This window comes from Camelus ferus, chromosome 11, assembly GCF_009834535.1.
Source record: "Camelus ferus isolate YT-003-E chromosome 11, BCGSAC_Cfer_1.0, whole genome shotgun sequence".
Taxonomy (NCBI): Eukaryota; Metazoa; Chordata; class Mammalia; order Artiodactyla; family Camelidae; genus Camelus; species Camelus ferus.
This window is the reverse complement of record NC_045706.1, coordinates 68,870,064-68,895,906: the sequence shown is the minus strand read 5'-3', so window position 1 is coordinate 68,895,906 and position 25,843 is coordinate 68,870,064. Positions and strand designations below refer to the sequence as shown.

The 25,843-nt window shown below is 40.9% G+C and overlaps 1 protein-coding gene across 1 annotated transcript in view; it reads right to left on the bottom strand.

The window, feature by feature from the left end:
* The window catches only part of PCNX2 (pecanex 2), a 233,437-nt gene that overhangs the window by 120,348 nt on the left and 87,246 nt on the right, over positions 1-25,843 (bottom strand). Inside the window, exons 16-19 of the mRNA XM_032490546.1 lie at positions 14,299-14,408; positions 13,041-13,137; positions 1,646-1,738; positions 601-751 (exon numbers count right to left, since the gene is read on the bottom strand). Coding sequence (XP_032346437.1) covers positions 601-751; positions 1,646-1,738; positions 13,041-13,137; positions 14,299-14,408 — 451 coding nt within the window. The remainder of the gene's footprint in view (positions 1-600; positions 752-1,645; positions 1,739-13,040; positions 13,138-14,298; positions 14,409-25,843) is intronic.

Below are 25,843 nucleotides of genomic sequence, written 5' to 3'. Positions count from 1 at the left end.
TCTCTGAGTTTTTTTTTTTTTTTTTTTTTTTTTAAGAAGCTCAAACACTGTCAGGGTTACGCGGCTGTTATCTGATTGTGGCCAGAGACAGCCCGGGGAACAGCTACGTTGGTCAAGTGTAGGTCTAGGTGTGGGTTTAGTTCGAGGTGAGCTCAACAGAATTCAAGGGCTCAGGGCTCAAAATTCAAAGGTCAGTCTCTGCTACACCCCCCACCCCCGGTTTTGTGGCAGATGAAAGGGTGGTCAAGTGATGCTCTTCCTGGTCCCTAGTCAGCCGAAGCCGGAACAGCATAACCTTTAGGTCTGAGTGATGTAAATTAATTTTTCCTCAATAATAATAACTGATTATTTTCATAAAACATAATTCTAATCCGCCCCACTTCAATTTCCTTGTTCTGGGGACAATACTGTATACTCCAAGGCACACACACACTCCTTTTTTAATTATGGTGAAATATACATAAAGTAGCACCTACCATTGTCACCAGGTTTAAGTGTGCAGTTCGGTGGCATTAAGTGCATTCGGGTTGCTGTGCACACCCTCGGTTTAAAAGGCGCCTACTGCTACGTTACATTTGTCACGACGGATATCTGACTCACCTGTCACTTCCCGTTGCTGATACTCTTTGTTTTTAAGGACGGGGTGTGAAATCCACATCCACGGGTGGTGCTTGCGGAGCTGGGGGAGCACGTAATGGGTTAAAAATCCCACCGCACCGGCCAGGGCGAACAGCACAATGCTGAGAAACGGCTGCAGCAAAAGAGGGGGAGATTTGTTAAGCGGCTTGAAGGCTGGGGGGCTGGGGAGGGATGCCCGGGAACAGGACATAACACTCTGCTCCTTACCCTGCTCCTCTTAAAGGACAGATGGCCCAACTCAGGGTTTTTTTGTTTTTGTTTTTGTTTTTTTGTCTTTCTTTTTTGTTTTTGTTTTTTAGTGGAGGTACCGGGGTTTGAACCCAGGACCTCACTCATGCTAAGCACGCGCTCCACCACTGAGCTATATATCCTACGCCCACCAAACTCAGTTCTTGTTTCAGGCCTCTGAAAATTTCTTGCACATCACGTGAAACTGATCTCTGTGTTGAGTTACCACCAAGATGGGGTGGAGAAGAGGCTGAGACATTCTGCCCATCGAAACCCTTCTTCTTGCTTATTTTTCTTAAAAGAAGAGTCCATTTCGCTAACAGACTTGTCCTCATTGAAAGCAAAGGAAGGCGGCAACTCTCTGTAAGAACCCTGAGCTCTCTACTTTCATTTTTCCAGCTGAAAATTCTGTTCCAATCATCCTTTTGGCTCTCAGACCTCCGTCTCGCTCGGAGAAGTGCACCGTGAGCCTGTCTTCTCGCTGCTGACCGTCCTCACGGCAGATTCCATGAGATGTGCTCTTATTCTTGCAAACAAAACAACTCTTCAGATGGGGAAACAGAACGGAGGAAACAACTGCACCAAATCTGTGACGTGGACCAAATCTCGTCTTGGACAAAACTCTTCGCACACGTGGACATATTGCTTCAACCCCTCAACTGGCCTTTTCTGTTCTTCCTTTGGTCCCACTAGCCCGTCAACCGCCCGGAGTGGCACGAGGGGCTCTGTTACCCCTGAGAACGAGGTGGGGAGACTGCAAAGCCAAGCGGATACGTACTCGCAGGGACAGGAACACAGTGCTGGCGCTGACTGCAAACGACAGGACCGCAGCCACCGAGCAGATGAGCAGATCCGATTTCAAGACGTCCTTCTGGAAAGAGAAAACCACTGTAGAGTTTGCTCTTCTGCGTTTCCCTTTATTCTGTGTCACCAGGGAAACCAGGTGACAGGATTTGACCCTGGACACACTACACCTTCATCCCATCACTCACCTGATATCTTCCCAAAGGGACACACTGGACGGACCGTTCACTACCTCCTGCTTGGGGAGTATCAGGGAAACTAGGGAAAGTGCAGGGGGAAGCAGAGATGCCGACGGCAAGAAGAAAGGTTTTCTGTACATGCACGAGGCGTAAGGGTCTTCTCTGCAAACCCAGATCAGCTGCAAGATGCCCGTGTCTGATAAACAGGGATGAAGCACTAATAATCTAGAGTTGGCTCCAGCATAGCTTGCATTTTAACGTGCACACAGCCTGGAGAGGCCAAACAGAGGCCTCTCACACATTTACTTGGCCCAGGACAGATTTTCCATTTTAACTCACCAGTCAAACTGGGTAAAGGCCATTTCCAAATAATTTAAATATCTAGGTATCATGCACACATACACAGGAAATGAAATGTCGGTAACTTGCTAAGCATTTTCCATCACACAGAATTGTGATGTGAGCAGGCATCAGGGCAAACAAAGAAAGTTAGACCAAAGAATGTTACTAACACTGCAGGTACGTGGAGAATGGCCTGTTAGCACTGTTAGGGTACAGTACCACTGACTCGCAGAGGAAAAGGGGACATTAAGGGACCATCAGAGTTTTTCTTTCTGCAGAGGTCAGCTAGCTGCAGTACACCAACATGCCATGCAGACACGAACAGTTTAAGGTAGCACTCTGTTACCTGAAAACTCTGAACTCATCAATGTAAATATTATCAATGTATCATCTCAAAAAGGAATTATACCTCTTAAGTCATTGTTTTGAATATTATCTGTCAGAAAATCACACAGAATACACACCTTTGTTTCCCTATATCCTCTCTTTTTTTTTTTTTTCTTTTTCTACAAGCCATATATCTGTTTATCTACATCCCCTCCCCACCTCTTTCTTTTCTTGTCTTCTTGCAAGAAGCTTCTTGCAAGGCATGCTGCTGGCTTTCTGACTGAACTGATATCCAAAGTGACGGAAAGAAATCAGGAGGGCAACTTGAAAAATGATCAGAACCATCTGATGAAAAAGCAACAAGCCTTGGTTGGGGCAATCAATAACACAGTGAAGAGATACATTCTCAACATCAATGTATCAGTTACTGCAGAAGTTGTTTTGAATCTTCTATCTCTAAAGTTTACAACTCCCATTCGAGTATTGAATATGGGAGGGAAAGTGACAAGCCAAATTCAATTCCAGATTTATTCTTAGTAATGGTAATCTGATTTTTGAGCAGGGAAACACCATTGGTTTTTAATTCTGAATCTATGAAAACATTTTAATAGTCAATACAGAAAAAAAAATTTATTCTATATGTATTTTAGCACAATAGAGATAATCAGAAAAAAATTTGAGGTTCCAACCGCAGCCATGCAGTACTTAGACTGAGCAAAAGACCGAATCACATTAGGGATTTTTTAAAACATGATTTTTCTGAGACAATTGTACAATATTATGGGTTGATATCCCTCCATTTGCATTTGACATTACACCACATCACAATCACATAGAAGGTTGCATTTTAAAAATATGTCTTCTGAAATCTTTTGATGTTCACATTTTTCTATCTTAAACCACTGTTTGCAACAGTTTCCACTTTGTGAAAACAGTTGAAACAATTGAACTTCCTGCTCAGTTATCTCCTCCTACTAGAGAGTGTAGACTTAAGGGCAAAGTCCTAGTAGTGGGGCGAAGGGAACGCGCATTTTACATTTCCCACACCAATTGCCAAACTACCATCCAGAGGTTACACAAATACCCACTGTTACCAGAAAGCAGTACAACAAAGTTCCCATTCCCCCACATGCTTGTTCACAGCGGGCTCTGTCCGCATTTTTCATCTTGCCAAACAAAGAGTGCCTAAGACCTTGGCACGCTATTAGGGATAAACCTCAGTGTTAAGCAGAAGGCAAGTGTGTGTGGAGACTCATTTTGTAATAGGTCAGTTTGGTTAGTAATTATTTTCATGTTTGGGTGACTTTTGTTCCCTCGAACAATCTTATCACAACGAGGACTCGGGGAATGAGTACCTGGGTAAGGAGGAACCCCTCCCTCCATCTGATAAGAGTTGTGAAAACTACATCAGACAAAGTACATAAAATGACGGCCACCTTATGGGCACTCAGCCTAAGCTCCTCTTCTTCCTTTCAGCTCTGGGGCTAAGGTTGGGGACAAGACTGTGTAAGGAAGTCAGTCACAAAACCTGCAGTTTGAATCTATAAAACTTTTGTGATCAGAAGTTTTCTCAAAAATTTACTGTTAATAAACTGCAAAAATTCAGTTATCTCCTTTCATTCCAAACACTCAGCAAAAGGCCACACCTTCCCAGAGGAAAGTCCTGTTAATTCACTGCATCTTTAGGCTGTGGAGACATGTTAATTTTTATCTCCTATTTTTCACTGACATGATTTATGTCATTTAAAAATTGCTGAATGCTTCTCCAAAAGGAAGATATATTTTCCCCAAACATTCTAATTTAAAATTGTATCATCTTTAATTGACCAAAGGCAAAACAGCGGGTTACCAGGCCAAGTGCTGGGGTGGGAAGGGTTGCATTTCCAGGTTTCTTAAAGCAAGAGGGTGAATGAGCTCAGGTTATTGTTAACTTTTTTCCATAGTTGGATGAGATACAAGAAGTTCACTGATTTTTGTCAGTCATGAGTATCCCTTATAAATACAAACATTTATACAGCTTCTGTTGATTAAAATGTTCTTTCCTCCCATTTCTTTTCTTTATCATAATTTTAAACAGCCCTATTGAGATATAATTGATACACAAAAACCCTGCATGTGTATATGTGTGTATAGAAAAATATATGGTTTACAATTTGATGGGTTTTGACATATGCATAGCCCCATGAAACAATAATCATAATTAGGATAATTAGTATATTCATCATACCCTCCAAAATTTCCTCCCCTGCCTTTTCTAGTTTAATCTCCTTCCCTCCTCACTCTCCTCAGGCGAGCAATGTCTGGCTCCATCACAAGCTTGTTTTCATTTCCTAGAATATTATAAAATGGGATTGTAGACTATGGGGTTTTTTTGGGGGGAGGGGAGTCTGGCTTCTCTCATTCAGCATAATTATTCTGAGCTTAATCCATGTGTTGTCTGTATCAACAGTCCACTCCCTTTCTTTGCTGTGTAATATTCCTTTGTATGGATATACCACAATGTATTAATCCATTCACCCGTGGATAGACATATGAGTTGTTCCCAGTTTGGGGCTATTATAAATAAAACTACTATGAATATTCAAGGACGCGTCTTGGGACATGTGCTTTCATTCATCTTGTGTCAAGACCTATTGATAGAATGAATGTTTGGATCCCATGGTGGGTTTAGCCTCAACACTTTAAGAAACTGCCATGTAATCCTCCAAAGTTTCTGTAACCATTTCACATTCTCACTGACAGTCTGGAGGATTCCAGTTGCTTCATATCTTTGTCAGCACTTAGTGTAGACAGTATTTTTCATTTTAGCCATTCCAGTGGCTGTGTAGTGCAGTGGTTCTCAACTGGGGACAATTTTACCTCCCATGGGACATTTGGCAATATCTGGGGACATTTTTATTACCTTTCAGGTAATAAAAAGGAGTGATATGAGCATCTGATGGGTGGAGGCCAGGGATGCAGCTAAAAATATCCTGCAATGCAACAGGATAATACTTGACAACAGAGAATTATCAAGCACAGAGTGTCAATAGTGTGAGGGCAAGAAACCTTGATGTAGTGGTCTCTAATTATGGTTCTCATCTGCATTTCCCAATGGCTAATGATGCTGAGCATTTTTCAAGCACTTAATTTTTAAAATATCATTTACTATGGCATCAAAAATATGAAATATTCAGGGATAAATCTGACAAAAAGATGTGAGACCTACATATGAAAAACTGCAAAAAAAATTGCTGACAGGAACTAAAGAAATAAATGGAGAGATATACAATGTTCATGGATTTGAAGATTCAATATTGTTAAGGAGTCAATTCTTACCAAATTGATTTATACATTCAATGCAATCTTAATCATCCTAACAGGACTTTTTTTTAGTAAACTGGCAAGCTAATTCAAAAATGTATTTGGAAATACAATGGATCTAGACTAGGTAAAACAACTTTGAAAAGGAAGAACAAAGTTGGATACAAATTCAATACCTGGCTTCAAAAATTGTATGTGCAAAGCTACTGTAATCAGGCATTGATGGTAATGGCACAAAATGTACATGGAGATCAACTGAACAGAATAAAAGATCCAGAAACAGACCAACACATAACTAGTCAATTAATTTTAAACAAAGGCATCACAGTAAAATGACACCTTTCCCTGAAATAAGGTAAAGGAAAAATTTTTCAACAGATACTTTTGGAACAGTTGGATAGCCATCTAAAAGAAAACAAAACAACAACAAAAAACTCACTGATGTTTATCTCTCATCACATACAAAAATTAACTCAATGTGCATCGTAAACCTAATCTAAACTATAGAATTTCTCAAGGGAAAGATAAGAGGAAATCTTAGTGACCTTGGGTTTGGCAAAGCTTTCTTAAATAGGACACTAAACAGTGGAACTGTAAAGGAAAAAAAACCACAAACTGAACTATATGAAAATTGAAAACATTTGTTCTCCAAAAGACATTGTTCTAGAATGCAAAGGCAACCCAAAGACTGGGAAAAAATATTTGCAAAACATACATCCAACAAAGAACTTTTATCTATCATATATAAATATCTTTACAATACAATAATAAGTCAAACAACTCTTCCCTACCCCCATACCTAGCTGCACATGGGCAAAAAGTTCTAAACAGGTTCACCAAAGGAGATGGCAGATGGTAATTACTGAGCTTTTTACTCTTGGTTCTAATTAATAAAACCATAGACCACTCTCTTAATATTGGTGAAAATAATACCAGTAAAATTAAAAGGAAATGATTTCCTTTTTTCCTACAGCCACCAAAAAGCACATATTATTTTGCTCCCAAAATTTTATTCTTGAAAATATTTTTTAATAGGAATCTTGAAAGGCACCTGGACCTGAGAGATGGTTGCTGTGTTTTCCTGGCCAGCGTTTCTGCCTGTGAATGCTGAAACATAGTTCTAGATGTGACTGTGATGTATGTGGGCTTTTCTATAAATGTTTCATAAAGGTCTCATCTTAGTGTCCATATAATTTTCTACCTTTTTCAACAGTAGTTTCTCCTGTAAGCATTATAAATTTTGTAGTATAGACTTACTAATAGTCACTTAATGGCTAAATATTTTTCCATCTTGTGATGCCACACACATACAACATACATACACAAACAATGCCATAGTGGACACTCAAAGCATTAATTTAGTGAATGAAACTGACTGAAAACACTCTCTAATTGCTAGATACTAGGTTTCATTCCATTTTTCGCCCTAATGAATTAGGTTGTAATCATTACCTTTATACACCTAAACTTTTTTTTTCATATTTTTAATGAATTCTCCAGAAAAACTAAGACAAATTGATTTACTATATCATAGGTTATGAATATTTCACAATTCTTGATACATTATGCCTTACCAGATGATTGTAATAATTTACACAAGCACAAAATATATCTAAGAGAACTTATCTTGTCACAACTGGCAATATCATTAATTTATCCTGTGCTAATCGAGTGGACCAAAAAATGTCAAATTTTAAAAATTGTTTCCCATTCTGTGGCTTGTTTTTTTTTTAAATCTCTTCTTGGTATTATTTGATAAATTGAAGGTCATAATTTTAATGAATTTGAATTTTTGTGTTAACAAAATTTTTTTCCTACCCTGATATCATAATGATATTTCCTTTATTATGATTCTAAGTGCTTCAGGGGTTCATCAACTCCTATTTAGATGTATAATTCACCTAGAATTGACTTTTAAGTATAGCATGACAGAGGAATCCTATTATATTCTGTTACTTATGAAGAACTTTATTTTTTATCATTCCATTTTCCCTTCTTTACAGGGTTGGAACTTACGTGCTGTTTCTATTTCTTTAGTAGTTACACAAAACATTCCAACATGCAAACTTAACTTATCGAAGTCTAAATTTAATCAGTATTTTTATTCATCTCCTGGACATTACTAAGAACTTTCAAGTCTTGGAGTCCATTTCTCTTCTCATTCAAACTTGTATGTTATTGGAGTCACATATTTCAATACTACTTTATATTTTTTAAGACAACCATACACTCTCATTATGGTTTTATACAGGTACAATTTATTTAGAGTTACTAATGAATTCTCCACTTTCTTTTCTATTGCTTTCTTGCAAATTAGATCTTCTGAGATCACTTTCCATGGAAGGCTATCCTTCACAATTACCTTTAGTGAGAGCCTCTCAGCTTTTTTCTAAAATATTTTTATTTTGTCCTCATTCTGGAAAGATTTTTTCATTGGGCATAGAATTCGAGCTTGGCAGTTAGTTTCTTTCCAGAACTTTAAGCATGTAAAACAACTGGCTTCTGCCTTCTATTATGCTTTTGATAAGAGAATTTTGGTTTGTCATTCCCTTGAATGTAATCTGTTCATTTTGTGTAACCAATTTAAAACGGTCTGTGTCTTTGGTGTACTGCAGTTTTACTGAGATTTGTCCAGTGTGGATACTTCTTTAATTTATTCTGTTTGTGATTCACCAGAGTTCTTAACTCTCTAGATCAGTATCTTCCATCAATTATGGTAAATACTCAGATATTATCTCATCAAATATTCATTAGACTTCAGTCTCCTTTTTTCCTGGGATTCTGATTAGATATATGTTAGATCTTCTTACTCTTTCCTTCACATCTATTCATCTCTGTTTTATATCTCCTAATTTTTTGTCTATCAGTGTTACATTCTGGATACTTTCTTCTGTCTTTATCTTTCAAATTACTAATTCTCTCTTCAGAGATATCTAACCTGTGCGTGTGTGTGTGTGTGTGTGTGTGTTTACTTTAACTGCTTTGTTTGTTTGTGTTTGCTTAGGAAGGTCTTTTTGGTTCTCTTTCAAACAAATGGGATTATTTTAAATATCTTCTATTGTCTCTAGATTTTTAAGCCTTTTATTTCTTTAAAAATAGCAAGTATAGTTGTTTGAAAATCTGTACCTGATAGTTCCAATATCTGAAGTATTTGCAAACCTGTTTTTGCTGGCTCTTTGTTTCTCTGTGTAGTTTTAAATTCTTTACTGAAAGCTGCTCATATCTCTTGGAAAATTGGTTTTGGGAATACTTGGAGACCTAGGAGGAAGGAACCTCTGGAGAGGATTCACATAGAGTTTTTTGTTTGTTTATTTTGTTGTGAGGTTCAGTTGGGGACCAGTTTAAACTATATTCGTTAATTGAGGGAGTCTGTGCCATCCAGATGTCAGGACTGCTACTGCAAATCCATGGAAAGGTACAACATTTTAATGATTCTTTTGTTGTTAAGTTCACCCCTGGAGTGGGTTTGCATGCATTCCCTTGGCACTGAGGAGAATGGAATGGATTCCCTCCAGTTCATCCTTCTGCTGAGAGTGGGTCCCCTAGTGCCCTGGCTTGGTGAACAGATGGTCCCCTTGGACACCCACTCTGGAGGGCTTGGGTGTTCATTTCTCTTCCCCACCATTTGAGGGTTGAAAATGAGGCTCCAGGTCCCCTGGTTAGGCAGATGTCCAGGATCCCTTGTTCATTTAAATTTTGACTTGATAATTCCTTATTACTTTGTCAGTTTTCTGTCACATTTAAGAAGGTTTCTTTTTATTCAGAATTTTCAGTTTTAATCAGCAGAGTTTGGTTATAGTAATTTAGTCTGCCATAATTTCAGAGATTGAAAAGTTTCATTTGCTCTGTCTTTCTCTCTGTGACTTACACTGGTGTCTTGTGAGGGACTAGTACACAAAATGTTTTTCTCTTTCCCACTGCTAAACAATTACCTCAGCACCATACACTGAATAATCAATTCTTGATTGTGACATTTAATTTTCACATAGTACACCCATATAAGTAATCTGCCTCCTTTCTGTGTTTTACCAATCTCATTCTCTAATCTTGGATGAGACTCCTATTTTTTCCTGATTACTCAATCTCTATAATGTACTCTTAAACCTCAAAGTGCTAAGCTCCTTTTCTTACTCTTCTTTTTTCAGACTTTTAAAAGCTATTATTAACTGCTGTTCTTCTAAATGAACGTTAGAATTATTTCCTCAAGTTGTGAATATAATTCCTTTGGAACTGCTTTGAACTATATTAAACCTATAAATTTATTAGAAAGAATTGACATTTAATAAATCTCAGTCTTTCCATCCAAAATCAGGTTGTGTCTGTTTATCACTGCTTATTCAAAACTTTGTTTGCATTCTAATAGACTGCTAGTTTTCTTTATTTCTGACACTACTTGTTAAAATCATTCCCATTATCAATTCAGACATCTTGTTACTATTGTGAGTTCAAGCATGCTTCCACTACATCTTCTATGGCTGTTTCTGATGTGTTAGCGTGCCCTTGATTTTCTAAATTTTTTTTTTTTGTCTCCAGTGGTATTTATGAATTCTCTTCTTAATTACAGTCGACTTTAATAAACTTTTCTATGCATTCTATATGATAGAATAATGTAATCCATATGTTTTTTTCTCTTTCAGGGCTTAACACTAGCCAGAACTTCTAAAACAATACTCAGTAAGATTAATGCTTCGGTGCCCATTTCAATGATGAATCCATGCATGTTTAGCTAATAACTATATTAGTTCTTAGTACATTGAAAGCTTTATTAACTGTGGCATTTTATTAACACTTCATGCTCCAATCTTAAAAAGAAGCTTAAGACGTCCTGGTCCAGTACCACACACCCAGCAGATTTAGGAAGCGCAGGGCTCGAAAAATCTAGATGACCCAACCAATTGTTGCAAAGAAGCTGTTTAAATCATATAGATAAAAATTAGATAGCTTTGTTTCTTGTTTCTACATACAATGAAAGTAACAAATCTGAATGTGATGAAAAGCGTGTGGAAAATGGTGAAAATGATTGAAGGTAAAAATGGAAAGACCATGCCGATAAGACATATAGAGAAAGACTTACCTGGCAAAGCCCTAGTGGAAAGTTTATATTTTTATTAACTCTTGAATTGTGGTAATAAATGTTGTGTGTGTAACTTGTGTTACTCATATGAGACAAGCCCACTGATGGAGCTCTAGGTACCTCTGTTTCTAAATCAATGTCCTTTAAAGCACCTGAATGGTGGGTCTGTGGGTCACCTGAACAGAATCCGCCTGGGTGGACAGTCTCATATATATGTAGACCCCCAGACCCTGCCCCAGATCTAGTAAATCAGAACAGGAGGAAGGGATGGAAAACTGATCAAATGAGGGTCCCTAGGGGCTTCTTATGCAGACTAAAATGAAAGAAGAGAGAGAGAGAAAGAGGATAAGAGGGTCAGAGAGAGACGTAGATAAAATCAGAGGCAAGGAGGGAAAATTTACACTTGCACCATGACACAAAAGGTTTTATATGTCAAACTGTGACAGCTGAACCTGAGTGCACCACTGAAATATTGTAATTAGATGAGAAGACGTTTCAGAGAAATGAACACACACGTCATATTAAATCACCTACAAGTGATGTGCTCTCCACTGTACGAAGCATTTCAAAGTATATTAAAACCAAGTAAGGCAACACCTAACCCAACGAGGTTAATCACACCAATGTGATGCTATCAGGGTTTGCTAGGGAGGTTTCTTGTCAGACTTCATTGTCAGTCATACATTATTTTACCGCAATAAATCAGAAGGCATCCTCATCAAGGGTCATTTCAGGGGGATACAGTTTTTTCCACAGATACCCATGGGAAACTCTTGGGTGGATTTCCAGCCACCCTATGGCTTTACAGAAATTGATCTGGGAATGTGAGTTTGATCTTGTCCCTGTAAGTCCCCTGGTGTAAACATTAGAGAGCAGGCTGTTGATGCCACGTTTGAATGTCAAATGTCTTCTTTCTTTATTAGCTGCCATCTCATCAGCCCTGGAAGCTTCCCCTCACACCTGGCTTTTCAGTGTATCTCAGCTTTTTAAATTAATGATGCAATTATACAGTGCTGAATGTCAATTATATCTCAATAAAACTGTAATACAAAAATTAAAATAAACTAAATTAAATTAAATTAAATTAAATTAATGACCCATACCCTTATTCTTATTAAGTGATTTGTGTTTTGACTCCTTCTGGTGACAGGCCTTAATGCTTGGGTTTAGCTTGGATTGTAACCACGCCCACAGGCACAGACGGCTGAGTATGAACTTTTAAAAACGTTATCATGTTGGCTATGAGTCCCACACATTGTTCTGAGACAGTGGATTGCAATTTAACTCATCTAAATCCAACGGAATGTACTGACCACCTACTATGCGTGAGGCACTGGCTGCCCTGGAGAACAAGCCCAGTGAGACATGGCTCCTGGCTCAAGGAGTTTGCAGTTAATAACCACGGACTGCTTTTCCTTTGATTTGTCATCCTAAAAAGCACAGGAAAAGCATGATTGAGAGACATCGGACTGCTCCACACTCAATACTCAAAATGAGTGGGAGATGACGTAATCCACGAGCATTGCTTCTCAAAGTATTAACGCTTGGAAGTTGAAACCAAAGAGGTTCATCTGCTCAAAGGATGTTTGAAACTGCCCCAAGCCATTTCCTGGTGAACAGAGAAACAGCATCATTCTTTCACACTCTTTCATTCTCTTCTTCCTTCTTTCTTTTCCTCCCTCCACTCCCTCTCATGTGCTCCAACCAATATGGTGGCACCTTCTTCAACATCCCAGTCCAAAGCCCCAGGGCCCCTCACAAGGGCTGTGTTGATGTCAACCTTGAACCAAAAGACCCCAGAAAGAGTGCCTGAGCTCAGCATGAGGCTGAGGCAGAAGAGGTGGAGAGGACCCTGTGGGGGGCACATCAGGGATGCAGTTTGGCTGAATGTTTAACTGACTAGCGTTTATTCGTGCACATCCTGCCTGCTGATTGGGGCCAGCAGTAGGTGGAACTGTCTGAACGTGGTTCATCTGAACATCCAGACAAACTGCATCAACCGAGGACCCAGTGAGCACCTGTGGCAGGTGGACACAGCATCCTCCTGCGAGAGGCTCAAAGGGTCCACACAGGCAGCTCAATGGCCTGGTCCACGCCGAGTCAAGGGATGCCCTTGCACACAGTACACAACACAAATGTCTCACCACAGAATCCTTCATCTTCTTGGGGAGAGGGTCTTCAGCCGACTCTTCCAGATTTTGATGTAAAAATTTATGAAACAATCTGCATTGAATAAAGGACCTGAAAATGGAAGAACACACAGGTTTTACTTTTTAAAACATGTGCCTCTTCCAAGGTTTGAGGGAAACAACTTCACCTGAGACCCCACACTCACAAATGCCAAAAGCTAGTACTGTCTCCTTTAAATAATTCATAATACAGAAAAAGAGGTGCATGTTCAAATGATCGCAAGGACCATGTTTGGATTTGCAAGTTCCATCCTGATTAAAGCTATCAAGGACCACAGGAGGTATCGGTACCCCTCACTGTCAACAGCTGGCTCACGGAGAAACTTGCTACATCATGCACGTGATGATTCGCTGTATCATGAAGATTCTCTGCTTCAGCCAGCCCATTTGCCTTCATCCTCATAGAGTAAAACGTTTAACGAGAAAATCTGTACAAATCATATTTAACTTTTCCCCATTTTTCCATGCCTTTCATCTTGCTTCACTTGGCAGCCTAAAATCATGTTTTTTTCTGGGCCCCAAACAGTTACAGTTCTCTGAATTCAGTATCTTCCCTAAGGTTGGACAAATTACATGAGCCGATTCATACTCGACTGGATTGATCGACTGATATCTGCAACTTTGGCATCACACAAAGGGTTTTCCGTTCCGAAGTGGGTATTTTATCAAAGACTTAAAAGATACAAATATATAGAAAATTGGAAAGTGTATTTTCAAGTGACTAAGGGTGATTATCAAATACATTTTAGGATTCTGGCACAGACTTCACTTTAAACCCAGAAGGCACTGGCCATACTGAGAACAAAAAAGAACAGAGCAGAAGAAAGTCTTGGTCCCCCCCAGGGGAGCTGCCTGGCATAAAGGCAGCGATGCGGCTTGGTGGACCAGGAGACAGCACTTGCTGTGGTTGGTGTTTCTCACAGAGCTCACCAAGGGGAAGTCAAAAGCAGTGCTTTGGTGCTGCGGCCATCTGTTGCTGGCATTGTGAGTTTTAATCTGAAAGCATCAGAGCAAAGGTTAAATGTTCCCTAGACACTGACCCCTGGTTTTCATTAGATTCTGGTCAGTCCTGCATTTCTCCCCCACTGCCCAGTGACAAGTTAAACAGAGAAACAGTCCAACCACCATGAGTACTTGGTGAGAGAGCGAGGCTGCAGGACCCACGAACAGCTGAATGTGTGTGTATCTGTGTGTCTGTGTGTGTGCTACTCACAGGAGAACAGAGGGGTCGCTGCTCTGTCTGCTCAGATGATAGGAGAGTGCAACCAAGAGGCCACAGAAGGCTGAGAAGAGCGCTGGGATGTGCTGTGTGCTCCAGGGTTCCTAAGCAAAAGATCAGAGAGCCAGGTCACTCCATGGCTGGGAGCGGAACAGCAGCACTGTGCTCCAGGAAATGCTTACAGGGCATCCCCAAGGTCCAGCTGGATAGATGTGGCATCCTCTGATCACTCCCGCCAGGGGACTAAAGGCACCTGATGACCACCCAGAAACCTTGCCCGTTCGTGTCCAGACGTTGCTTTTGACACGGGATGGGGCAGGGGGAGGGGGAGGCATTGCAAATGAATTACGTGTATTTCTGAGATTACATTAATTTCATCTTTCCTGAAACTAAGTTTAGCATTTTTATGAGATGTAACATTAAATAGTATTGCCTCTTTTGAATTCAATACAATACTTCACAATGACTGTCAGAATCGTATTTCTTAAGTTTATTTAATCAACAGCTTAAAAGATATAAGGCATGTAAACATGGTATAAGAGACCAAACTGACCAGTGGGCGGAAATGAAAATTCGGTAAAAATTAAAGACAGTCCCTTGAAAAAAGAGAAAAAATAATTTGAAATGAAAACAACAAGATACTTCACAATTAATCACATAGGTGCACAGATGCCCGTAACTAATTCCCTGTACACAGAGTGAGGAACAGAGGCAGGGAATACGTGGTCCCACTGTGGGCAGCGTGGTGACCGGGGGCCCAGCCTTCCTTCCAGACACAAGCACGTCTTCGTGCACAAAGAAAACTTCTCTACATTTAGCCTTTCCAACCTCCATCAACAGAATCCGCCCATGTCTTCCAGAGGCTGCATCTAGGAAAGGACTCCAAGACTTCTCTCTTAAGATTGTGATGCCCTAACTCACCAAGTGTTTTATTTGAAATGAACAAGTTGTTCATTACGCTTAAAATTAAAAATTCAAGTGAATGCAGACACGGAAAACTAACTTACGGTTACCAAAGGGGAAATGGGGTGGGGAAGGGATAAATTAGGAGTTTGGGATGAGCAGATACAAACTACTATATATAAAATAGATACACAAGAAGGTCCTACTGTTCAGCACAGGGAACTATATTCAATATCCTATAATAAACCAAAATGGAAAAGAATATGAAAAAGAATATATCTGTATGTAGGTAAAACTGAATCACCTGGCTGTACGTTAGAAACTAACACAACATTGTAAATCAACTGTACTTCAATTTAAAAATATTAATTAATTAATTAATTTAAAAAAACTACAAGTGAATGATTAAGTGTGCCCATGTTATATTTGTAACTGCTAAGATATGCTGGAGAAACAAATGTTACACTCAGTGGAACGAGGGATTTTATTTTCTCACACCTCCGCTTTCTAGCAATTAAAATGCATTACTTTTTTAAAAAATTCTTATTTGTTATTGAAGTGTAGTCTATTGACAATGTTAGTTTCAGATATATAGCAAAGAGATTCAGTTATACATACATTTTTTTTCACATTCTTTTCCATTACAGTTCATTACAGGGGATTGAATATAGATCCCTGTGCTATATAGTAGGACCTTGTTGTTCATCTTCTTTATATATGGCAGTGTGTATCTATTAATCCTCAACTCCTAATCTATCCACCGCCAACCCTTTCCCCCCTCTGGTAAGCACAGTTTATTTTTTCCTGTGTCCACGAGTCCATAAAGTACATGTCTTTTCTCTCTGCCCCAGTGAAGGTCCAGGACCCCGGAGAGCAGCACCTGGAGGGGAACTGAAGGGAGTCAGTCTCATGAGGCATCTGCAGCTAGACAGTCAGGAGGTGAGCCCCTGGGAGGGCCGCCCTCCGAGCCTCTCAGGTCAGCATCCCGGAGTGAGCGCTGCGCAGGGACTCTTCCGGGTCCTTAAGGCACGGTGGCTGCACCGTTGTTTTCCTGACTCTGTGCTGATGTCCTCCCCATCAGCTTTGCCGACAAGGTTCAGCGCGGTGACGATAAAAGCATTCTCCTCCTCCCTCTTCTCTTCCCTCTGGAGTTTCCTTCAGCAAAGGCCAAGTTGAGGGGTGCTTCCTCTTTCCTCAGGCCAACCCTCTCCTGTAACCCCCAAAGCCCTCCTCTTAGTCCACAGACATCCCCTAGATGGAGGACAGACACCCTCTCTTTTCACTGGTTCCCTCTGCCCTGCCTATAATAACGCTGAAGTTGCTGACATCTTTTAGAAATACAAAGGCCCGCTTCCCGCAGTTACCCTGCAAAGCCACGGGCTCCCTCCCCTCTCCTTCAGTGCCGGCCCAGCCTGGCCAGAGGCTCCTCCCCAGCCAGCGCTCTGCCACTCAGGGCACCTCCCACAGGTGCAGCACCTCCTCACAGCATGAGCCTCGAGCTGGGCAGACCTGGATTCAAATCCTGATCTTGCCAGGGATGAGCTGTGTGGCCTTGGCTAAGTGACTTAACATCTCTGAGTGCTAGGTAAGTTTCCTTTTGTTTAGAAAAGGAAAATAATGCATACTCAAGGGTTGCTGTGAGGGTACTTTTCTGTACCCTGGGCCCTTTTTTTAAAGTCTTTGGCATGGGAGGGTTCAAGGTGGCCCCCACTGGGTGACTTGTATCCAGTGCTCAGAGCCAGACAGTCCTGAGCCATCTCCACTCCACCATCCGCACAGTCAGCTGATGTTCATGTGTAATTGATACAACTTTCAATACATCTCCAATCTGTCCCTCCCTTTCACTGCAGCCTACTGGGCAAGGCGTCCACTGTTTCCCTCTGGGACTATTGTTAACAGCTTCATAGCAGCCTCCATCCACATCCCTACCCAACTCCACAGACCCCACGATTCATCCTCCATGGAACAAAAGAGTGGTCCTCCTCCCATAAGAGGCAAATCAATCACATTATTGCCCTCACTCAGTATTTCTCAGTGATTACTCATCACCTACAGAAAAAGAAATCTACTCCACGGGAAGCTACATAAGCCAGTTATCATCAGGCCCTGGCTCAATTTTTCAGCCTCCCTCCTCGCATTTAGGGTATGCACAGCAGCAAAACCATAAATGCGTTGCTTCCTGGCGCCCTGCCTTCACACACAAAGTTCCTTCTGCCCAGAGGGCTCTTCCATTCTGGCCCCACTCCACTCCTTGCTACCTGGTGAACTCCTACTCATACTTCAGTGCCCATAATTAGAAGTCCCACCTGCTTGGTGCTATTTCCCTGACTTCCCAGGCAGATAGAAGCTCTCCCCCTTGCATCAGAACCAACTTTAAACATGTCTGCTTCTGCATTTAAGACATCTCACCCCTGTTACTCGTGGGCATGGGTAGGACTTGGCCCTCTGGACTCCTGGGGGAGGGGCCGTTTGCATCTCTCTTTTCTCTAGACTTGGCACAAATGTCAGCACATCACCATATCCTTGAGTGGATGACTATGTTTCTGTTATTGTAATTATATCAGTCCCTCTTCTATGACCCACGTGGAAAAAAAAGTTTCAGCAAGAAAAAAGGATGAAGACATTAAAAGCTCAAAATGTGAACCAGGAAGTGCAATGTCAAGGAAATTATCAGCCTATCAGACGAAAGGTATCCCTTGACCTTAAAACTATTTTTTTTTTCACTCAAACAGCACCCCAAATAACAGAACATTTATTCTGGAACTTAGGATTTTTATTCTTCCCTAAAAGCCCATTCATCAAACATTTATTGGCCCCCTACCCTGGGTCAGGCATCAAGGAGCAGACCTCTGAGGAGAACAAACTAGAATAAATCATCCTAAAATTAATATGGAATCACAAAAGACCCAGAATTGCCAAAACAGTCCTGAAGAAAAAGAATAAAGCTTGAGGAATAACCCTCCCAGACTTCAGACAATGCTACAGAGCTACAGTCATCAAAACAGCATGGTATTGCACAAAAACAGGCATATGGACAAATGGAACAGAACAGAGAGCCCAGAAATGAACCCACATACCTATGGCTGGTAATCTTCGACAAAGGAGGCAAGAATATACAATGGAGAAAAGACAGTCTCTTTGGCAAGTGTTGGGAAAGCTGGATAGCAGCGGGTAAACCAATGAAGTTAGAACACTCCCTCTCACCACAGACATAAATAAACTCACAATGGCTTAAAGACTTAAACACAGGACAGGACACCATAAATGCCCTAGAAGAAAACACAGGCAAAACATTCTCTGACACAAATTGTAGCAATGTTCTCCTAGAGCAGTCTCCCAAGGCAACAGAAATAAAAGCGAAAATCAACAAACAGGACCTAATCAAACTGATAAGCTTTTTCATAGCAAAGGAAACCAACAACAGAATGAAAAGACAGCCTACAGGATGGGAGAAAATATCTGTAAGTGACGAGGAGGACAGATACAGGTGTCCGGGGAGGGAGGGACATACCAGTCACTGCAATGAGGTAGGGCAGGGGGTGGACAGCGAGGTGCCTGGTGCTGGGTGATCACTGACCAGGGAGCAGAGGCTGGAAGTGAGTCCAGGGAGGGGCATTTAAGTGAAGCCCGGCATAGAAGAGATGCGGAGAACACAGTCCTTCCCCCACAGGGGCTTCTGGGAGGTCCAAGCTGGGCTTTGGGGGTGCCGTGGGTGGATGGAGCTGACCCCACTAACCTCATGGATACATCCCCCCACCCCGCTCAGGACACCCACCTGCAGCTTCTCTTGTTTCATTCCACACTTGGCTGTTACAAAAACACACAAAAAGTTTTCCAAAAGTGAAAAACCCACTACATTCTCTTTCCTCCCACCGATTCCCCTGCCAACACTAGAAAAAAAATCACTCTGAGAAGGATTTAGTAACCATGACCGTGGAAATAACAGACCCTGCATGGAACAAAGGAAAAATTAGAGGAATAAGCTTTGGCAGAAGTGGGTTCCAGGCTCATCACTTTCTGGAATGAATGATTCTGTAGAAGGTACTTAACTTCTCCGCTGCTCAGCATTCACTTCTGTAGAAAGGTGACAAAGAACTTTCTTGAACTATTGTTGCAATGACTCAATGAGATTTGAAATGGCCTTGCACACTGCAAAGTTGTGTGTCAATGTCAATTTTTTATTAATTGGAAAAGAAAGGGCATCTGTGATGGATGGTCTTTGCAGACAATAAACAAAGCCAAACTAAATATACTTAAATAATTAAGTTTGCATACTTTTATTCACCCAATATCCCTCACCTAATTCTCCACTCATTTCCTCTCTACTTAATTAAATCTCTGCAGTGCAAATTCAAAAGGTCAGACACCCCTCCCAGTCCTGAGAGACCCTCCCTCTTTACCTACTAAAAGAGCAGTTGGTAGAAAATTCTTCCAAGATGAAGGGTGGCAAGGAGTCTATATTCCAGGTGCAGCTTTGTGTGTTTCCTGGCGCAATCTCAGATCTCCACACCACTCTTTCTTACAAGAAACCCAGGTTCGCCTGAACTTGGGCAGAGTGTAAACAGACAGCCCCTCCCCCCCGGGCTTCCTAGGCTGTCTACTGGAAACAAGCCTCAAGCTCCAAGTTCTTAACCTTGTTCCTTTTTCCAACAAATAACAATTATTTATATCCAATTAGGATGCAAATTTCTCAGGGAAGCAAGGATATGAAAGACTACGTGGATATACATACAAGTCATTCTTTCATGTTTAGAATGCCAACATTTGCAAAACAATGCCATCTTCAGGGACGATTATTTTGGACTTGGAAAAAGATCTCATAACTGAGATAACCTCACCCCTTCAAATTATTGATCAAGTAAGAAGATAGGGCAAATGGAAGAGACTTACCCAAGGTGTAGGACCAGGCCCCTAGTTCAGTGCCCTGTAGGAACCTGCATCCGAGTGTGGCCTGGATGTGCTGCAGGACGGGTACTAATTCTAAAGGTACCACCCAAATATATATATGAAGTTCAGAGGAACCGACGAAAGTACGGGAGAAAATACATTGAAGGGAAATGACCTTCATGGTTTATCAACCCATAATTTTCTGCACTTGGAAGAGAGGCAACTGGGTGCCATTGACTCTGAAAATAAAACTAAAAGAAACAAATATATAAAATAAATAAACAACAAGGTCCTACTGTAGAGCACAGGGAACTATATTCAATATCTTGAAGTGACCTACAATGAAAAAGAATATGAAGAGGAATCTATGTATGTACATGTATGACTGAAATATTATGCTGGACACCAGAAATTGACACAACATTGTAAACTGACTATACTTCAATTTAAAAAACAAACAAACAAGCATACGAACAAAAACCTAAAGGAAATAAGCTTCAACACCAGCGAGGGAATCTGGGTGTAATTTATGGAAGAACTTCCCAACATCGTTGATTCAATAAAGGACACTTAGGGAAACATTAGCATTTCCTTTACCCAAATTACTTTAAGGCACAGATATTTTCCATGGAGAGTTAAGAGACAAGCTGTCTGAAAGAGAAGGAAGGAGGAGAAACTTGCTGAAAGCTTTTCTTCCTCATGCTTTCCTTGCATAGGAACTGTTTTACCAGCTCTGCAATTGAACACATACACACGACTAAATAAACTGACTATGAGATGGAAATATTCAGAATCCTTTTATGGAATTAAGATTTGGTGGGGGGCGGGGGAGGGGGAAACTACAAGAGAAACTGTCTCTTTGTCTCTTTTTTTCATTTCTTTCTCCTTAGTCTCACAATCACTCTCCAAGCTGTTCAGTCCCTAGTCACCCCACCTGCTTCTCATCTCCAGGGTCTAAGGCTGTCTCCCCTGCCCCGCCCTCCCCAGCAGGTCTGCCCTGCACCGGTGGGAATCTGATGAATGAACAACAGTGAGCCTGGTGGAGATCTCCCCAGCCTCAGGAGCACCTAGGAGCCAAACTTCCAGTGGGACTTGAACTTGTCAAGTCAGAAATAGAGTAAAAAAAAAAAATGCATTTGAGGATGTTTTTATTTTAATTTTGTATTTGGGGATAAAGAAGAAAATATTGACACTTGAGGAAGAAGAGAACCACTGACCTAAAGTGAGATTTTGAAAGAAAACGAGCAAATGTACTGGGTACTTTGAAAGATTAAGTTCAGTGGTCAAACAGTCTCGTTTCTGCAAAAAGGAGCAGAAAGGAAGAGAGGAAGCACAGCACTGACTTGTACTTCTCGTGGCTTTTTAAAAAATAAACGTTCATATTTTAAACATACATGTATTAGTCTTGAATTTCATTATATATACAAATTATATATAATTTATTTTACTTACACACAGACACACAAATGCATACATGTATATTTATACAAATAAATATGCATGTATACATATACACACAAATATGTACATTTTTTAGAGGGAGATAAGGTTTGAAACTATCACCCACTGATAATGAAGTGTATTCTCTGTGACAGTTTGCCTTGAAATTAACACCCCTAATTGCATTGAGAGGTGTCTCATGGGCCCCTGAACTGAGGACTGATACGGATTGATGAATGCTGGCTTCATAAAACTCCCACAGGTTTTGAAATATTTTTATGAGGTAGAAATAAAAGTGTCTAATAGTCCTACAATTCTCTGGTAGATTTCACGTGCATTTGGGAATTCTTTTGATGAAAATGCATTGGGAACTTCAGCTTTGTGAAAAAGTACTCTCTGAAGACAGTTTTCATCTTGGTAATATTTTTCTTCGAAATTTTAGACATCTCTGCAATGGAATTTATAGCGCAGACTAACTGAGGGTTTGGTGATAAAGTGAATGCAAACAGACCAAATTCTTACGTTGCTATTTCCTTCCTATCAGTTTCACACAAAGGAAAAGCAATGGATTTTTTTTAAGCCCATTAAACATCAGGGCATTTCTGAGATCCAAGTTTTCCTACATCTTAAAATAAGATCTAGATCATATCAATTCTATTTCTAGGTCTCTTTAGACATGAATCTCATCTTTATGTAAAAGGAACTCTGTGCCCCCGAAATTCCAGAAACTCAGTAAGATCGGATATGTCTCCCAGTCCTCATACTGTGTGTTCTGTTCAGATGTCACTGCAATGGGTCACCATGTGGCCGGCGGGCACTTGCGAGCATGCACTGGGCACCCTCGGGGCTCCCCCAGCACCCAGTGCTCACCCCATAGCAGCCCCTGCTGATATCCCCCGGGGACCCTGAACACCCTGAAGGGACCCCCAGTGCCTATCACTGAGCCTAATTCAGAGCAGCCAGTCAATATGTGTTCAGTAGATAAACAAATGATCGTAATCCCAAATATGGTGCATCAAACTTCACAGTCTACTCAAAATAAGTTTTTCTTAATTCACATTCTTTTTCATTTTGGTGGAAAAACAGCCTACGTTGATGATTCAAGGCGATTTTTCTTTTAGGAAATGGGGGGAAATGAGCTCATTAGCTAGCAAGAATGATTGACAGGTAGCATCCAAACTTATCTATATCAACATAGAAAAATATTGATACACACACACATGAACTTTTTAGAAAAAAATTTACTTTCTTTCCCATAGCCTTCTTCTCAGTTACCTGCATTCATTCAATCCAGAATTATAGAGCACCTCTTATATAATACACTGGACTTTTGACAGACTGTAAGGAGAAGCATATATAAAAACCATAGCCTAGGACTTCGAGTTGCTCAGGGCCAAACAGGGAGTGAAGAAACATACGCACAAAGAACAACAATAATATCACCTACATACTGAGCAATGATGTGACTGTCACTTTACCTACATTGTCACATTTAGATTGTCGCACACCTGAAAGGCAAGGGTCGCTCCTTCTGAACACGGGGAAACCGAGGCTTCTACGTTGCTAGTTATCGTGGTATCTGTGTTCCCCACAGAAATGATCCTATTCAGAATAAATAAGCATTGAGTGAACACCAAAAGGACAACACTGCCCACAGGATTTTGGAAGAGAGAAAGAGGAACTCATGCTGGCATGGCCAGGACCGGCATCCTCTTCCATCTCTGCTGGGACCACCACTGCTCATACTGCAGGCCTGGAATTCTCTTTTCCACCCACATTCCTCTCTCCCTGACTATCACTCCATCCGGACCGCCATTGAATCCTGCCAATGTTGATTTCACATTTCCTGGACTTGACCCTTTCCAGTCCTGTGCTTCCTACCAAGACCTGAGTCTAGATCTTACCTTACTCAGCAATTGTACTTCCATTCCAAACCGAGCTACCATCATTCTTTCTGTTTTTCTCCCAAATCAGTGTCAGCTGCCACTGTCCAAGGCATCCAACCCGAGCCTGAGGATCCTGACAGCCCAGTGTTAACTGGGCTTGGAGATTAACTACACGTGAAATTTCCAGGAAGTACTTTCTGTGAGTACTCACTGTCCATCTAACATCCACTTGCCTCTTCCTCCCTACTAACAAGCACCTGCTTAGCAGTTGTTCAGATAGCTAAAAGACTTGTAAATCCTACTTCCTTGCAGCTAGAGGTGCCACGATTCCAGCCAAAAAATACAATCTGAAGTCTAGTATGATAAAAGTAAATTAAAACTTGGATATCATTGTCAAACTTACTACTATTAATATCATCACCATTATGTTCACCAACATCATCACCATTGCCTAATTATGCTGATAATGTTTCCATGTGTTTTAGTCTTCTGTTGCAGTGTAACACATGACCAAAACAGTGGCCTAAACAAGACACCATATGATCTCATGGGGTCCTGGGTCAGGCATCTGGGCTTGGCGTGACTGGCTCCTCCCCTTAGGGTCTCACCAGGCTGACATCACAGTGTTGCCCAGGGCTACAATCTCACCTGAGACTTGAGTCCTCTTCCAAGCTCACTCCTGGTTGGCAGAATTCAGCTCCTTGCAGCTGGAGGACTGAATTTTCTTGCTGGCTTTTGCTGCGATCCACTCCAGATCTGAGAGGCCATCCTCATAATGTGTGGCCCTCTCCCCAGGCCATTTGCAACACAGCTATTTACTTCTTCAAGGCCATGGGAGGGTCTCTGCTGCTTCTTTTGTCTCTAGATCTTCTTTTAAAGGGCTTGTCTGATTAGGTCAAACCCATCCAGCTAATCTCTCTTTTGATTTACTTAAAGTTAACTGATTAGGGACCTTAATTACATCTCAAAATCCCTCCACCTCTGCCAGATAATGGAAACTAATCACAAGAGTGACAGTCTGTTATAGTCACGGGTCCTGCCCACACTCAGGGGGCAGAAATTGAACAGGGTGGGCACACCAGGGGGCAAGGGTCTTGGGGGCAATCTCAGAATTCTCCCCACTACATCATTTCACAAAAACCCTTGAGCTACATACTCTGTATATCAATTAATTTCAGTCACTTCTGACAACATTCATGTGAGGTAGATATTACTAATCCATTTTACAATAAAAAAAAAAAACCAATGTGAATTAGCCACATGCCCTCAGGCAAATAACTTCAGCTCTGTGCTCACATTCACCACTGGAATATAGAAATGCTATTATCTTCCGTATGTATTACATGAAGCTATAGTAAAGGGCAAATGAGAACACACGTGGGAAATTATTCCAAAACTTAAAGCCCCATAGATCTGCAAGGTATCTTACATGCCTGCGAATTGTTCTTTTGACTAGAAAAATACAGTTATACTTCAAACGCGCAAGGGAGGACAGCGCAGAAATAAGAGCGAAAAAATGCAAGATCTGCGATCTGCAACGTGGGATGTTAAGCCACTTAAGCGCTCCCTGGACCTCCATTTCCTCATTTTAAATAATAAAATGAAGGGGTTGGATCAGGGGATACCTAAGGTCTATTTCAGAACTAAAACTATTCTAGAACTGTGGGTTTGTTTTATATTTACATTCAACTTTAAGTCCCAAATGCGGCAGAAATGCCACTGTTTCAGCTGCAACGCAGCAGTACCTAGAGAGTCTGGGGAAAACTCCCACAAGCAGTTGCTAACGATGCTTGGGAAACACTAAATTACAGTAATGAACCTCGACCTCTGGTTGCCCTTGCCGTCCATAAAGCAGAATCTCTTTGTAAGGGATAATAAAAAAAATAGAAATCATGGTTTATCCAGACATAAAGAAAGCCCAGCTAATTAACCACTGAGCCATTTCTCCAGGGAGCAAATATTCTGGTTGTTTCTATATATCACTGGCAAATATTTAAGTCAATGAGGGAGTCCATGTGTATGGTACTTGCTACCATCTTGGGGGAGTCCAAAAAGAATATGAAATTAAAAGAGGAATAAAATGTCTTCCCCTAATTAATATCCCAGAGGGCAGAATTAATTCACAGTCCCGCAATCTGTTTCTATCACATGAGAATAATAAAAACTAAGGCTATAAATACATATCAAGACTCCTATATGGAAACACATCTCCAGCAAGGCAACTGACAGGCTGGAACGGTTCACAAGGTCCATCAATCCATCATGGTGCCGCAGAGATTAAAAAACAAAAAACGATTCCAGCAATGCAAAGTGTAAGCATAAAAGTCATAAACAGAAGCATTATTAAACACGAAGTGGAATCAGAGCTCCGGGTAAGTGTCAGGTGGAAGATAGGCGAGGTTTTTTTCTTGCTTCCTAAGGAC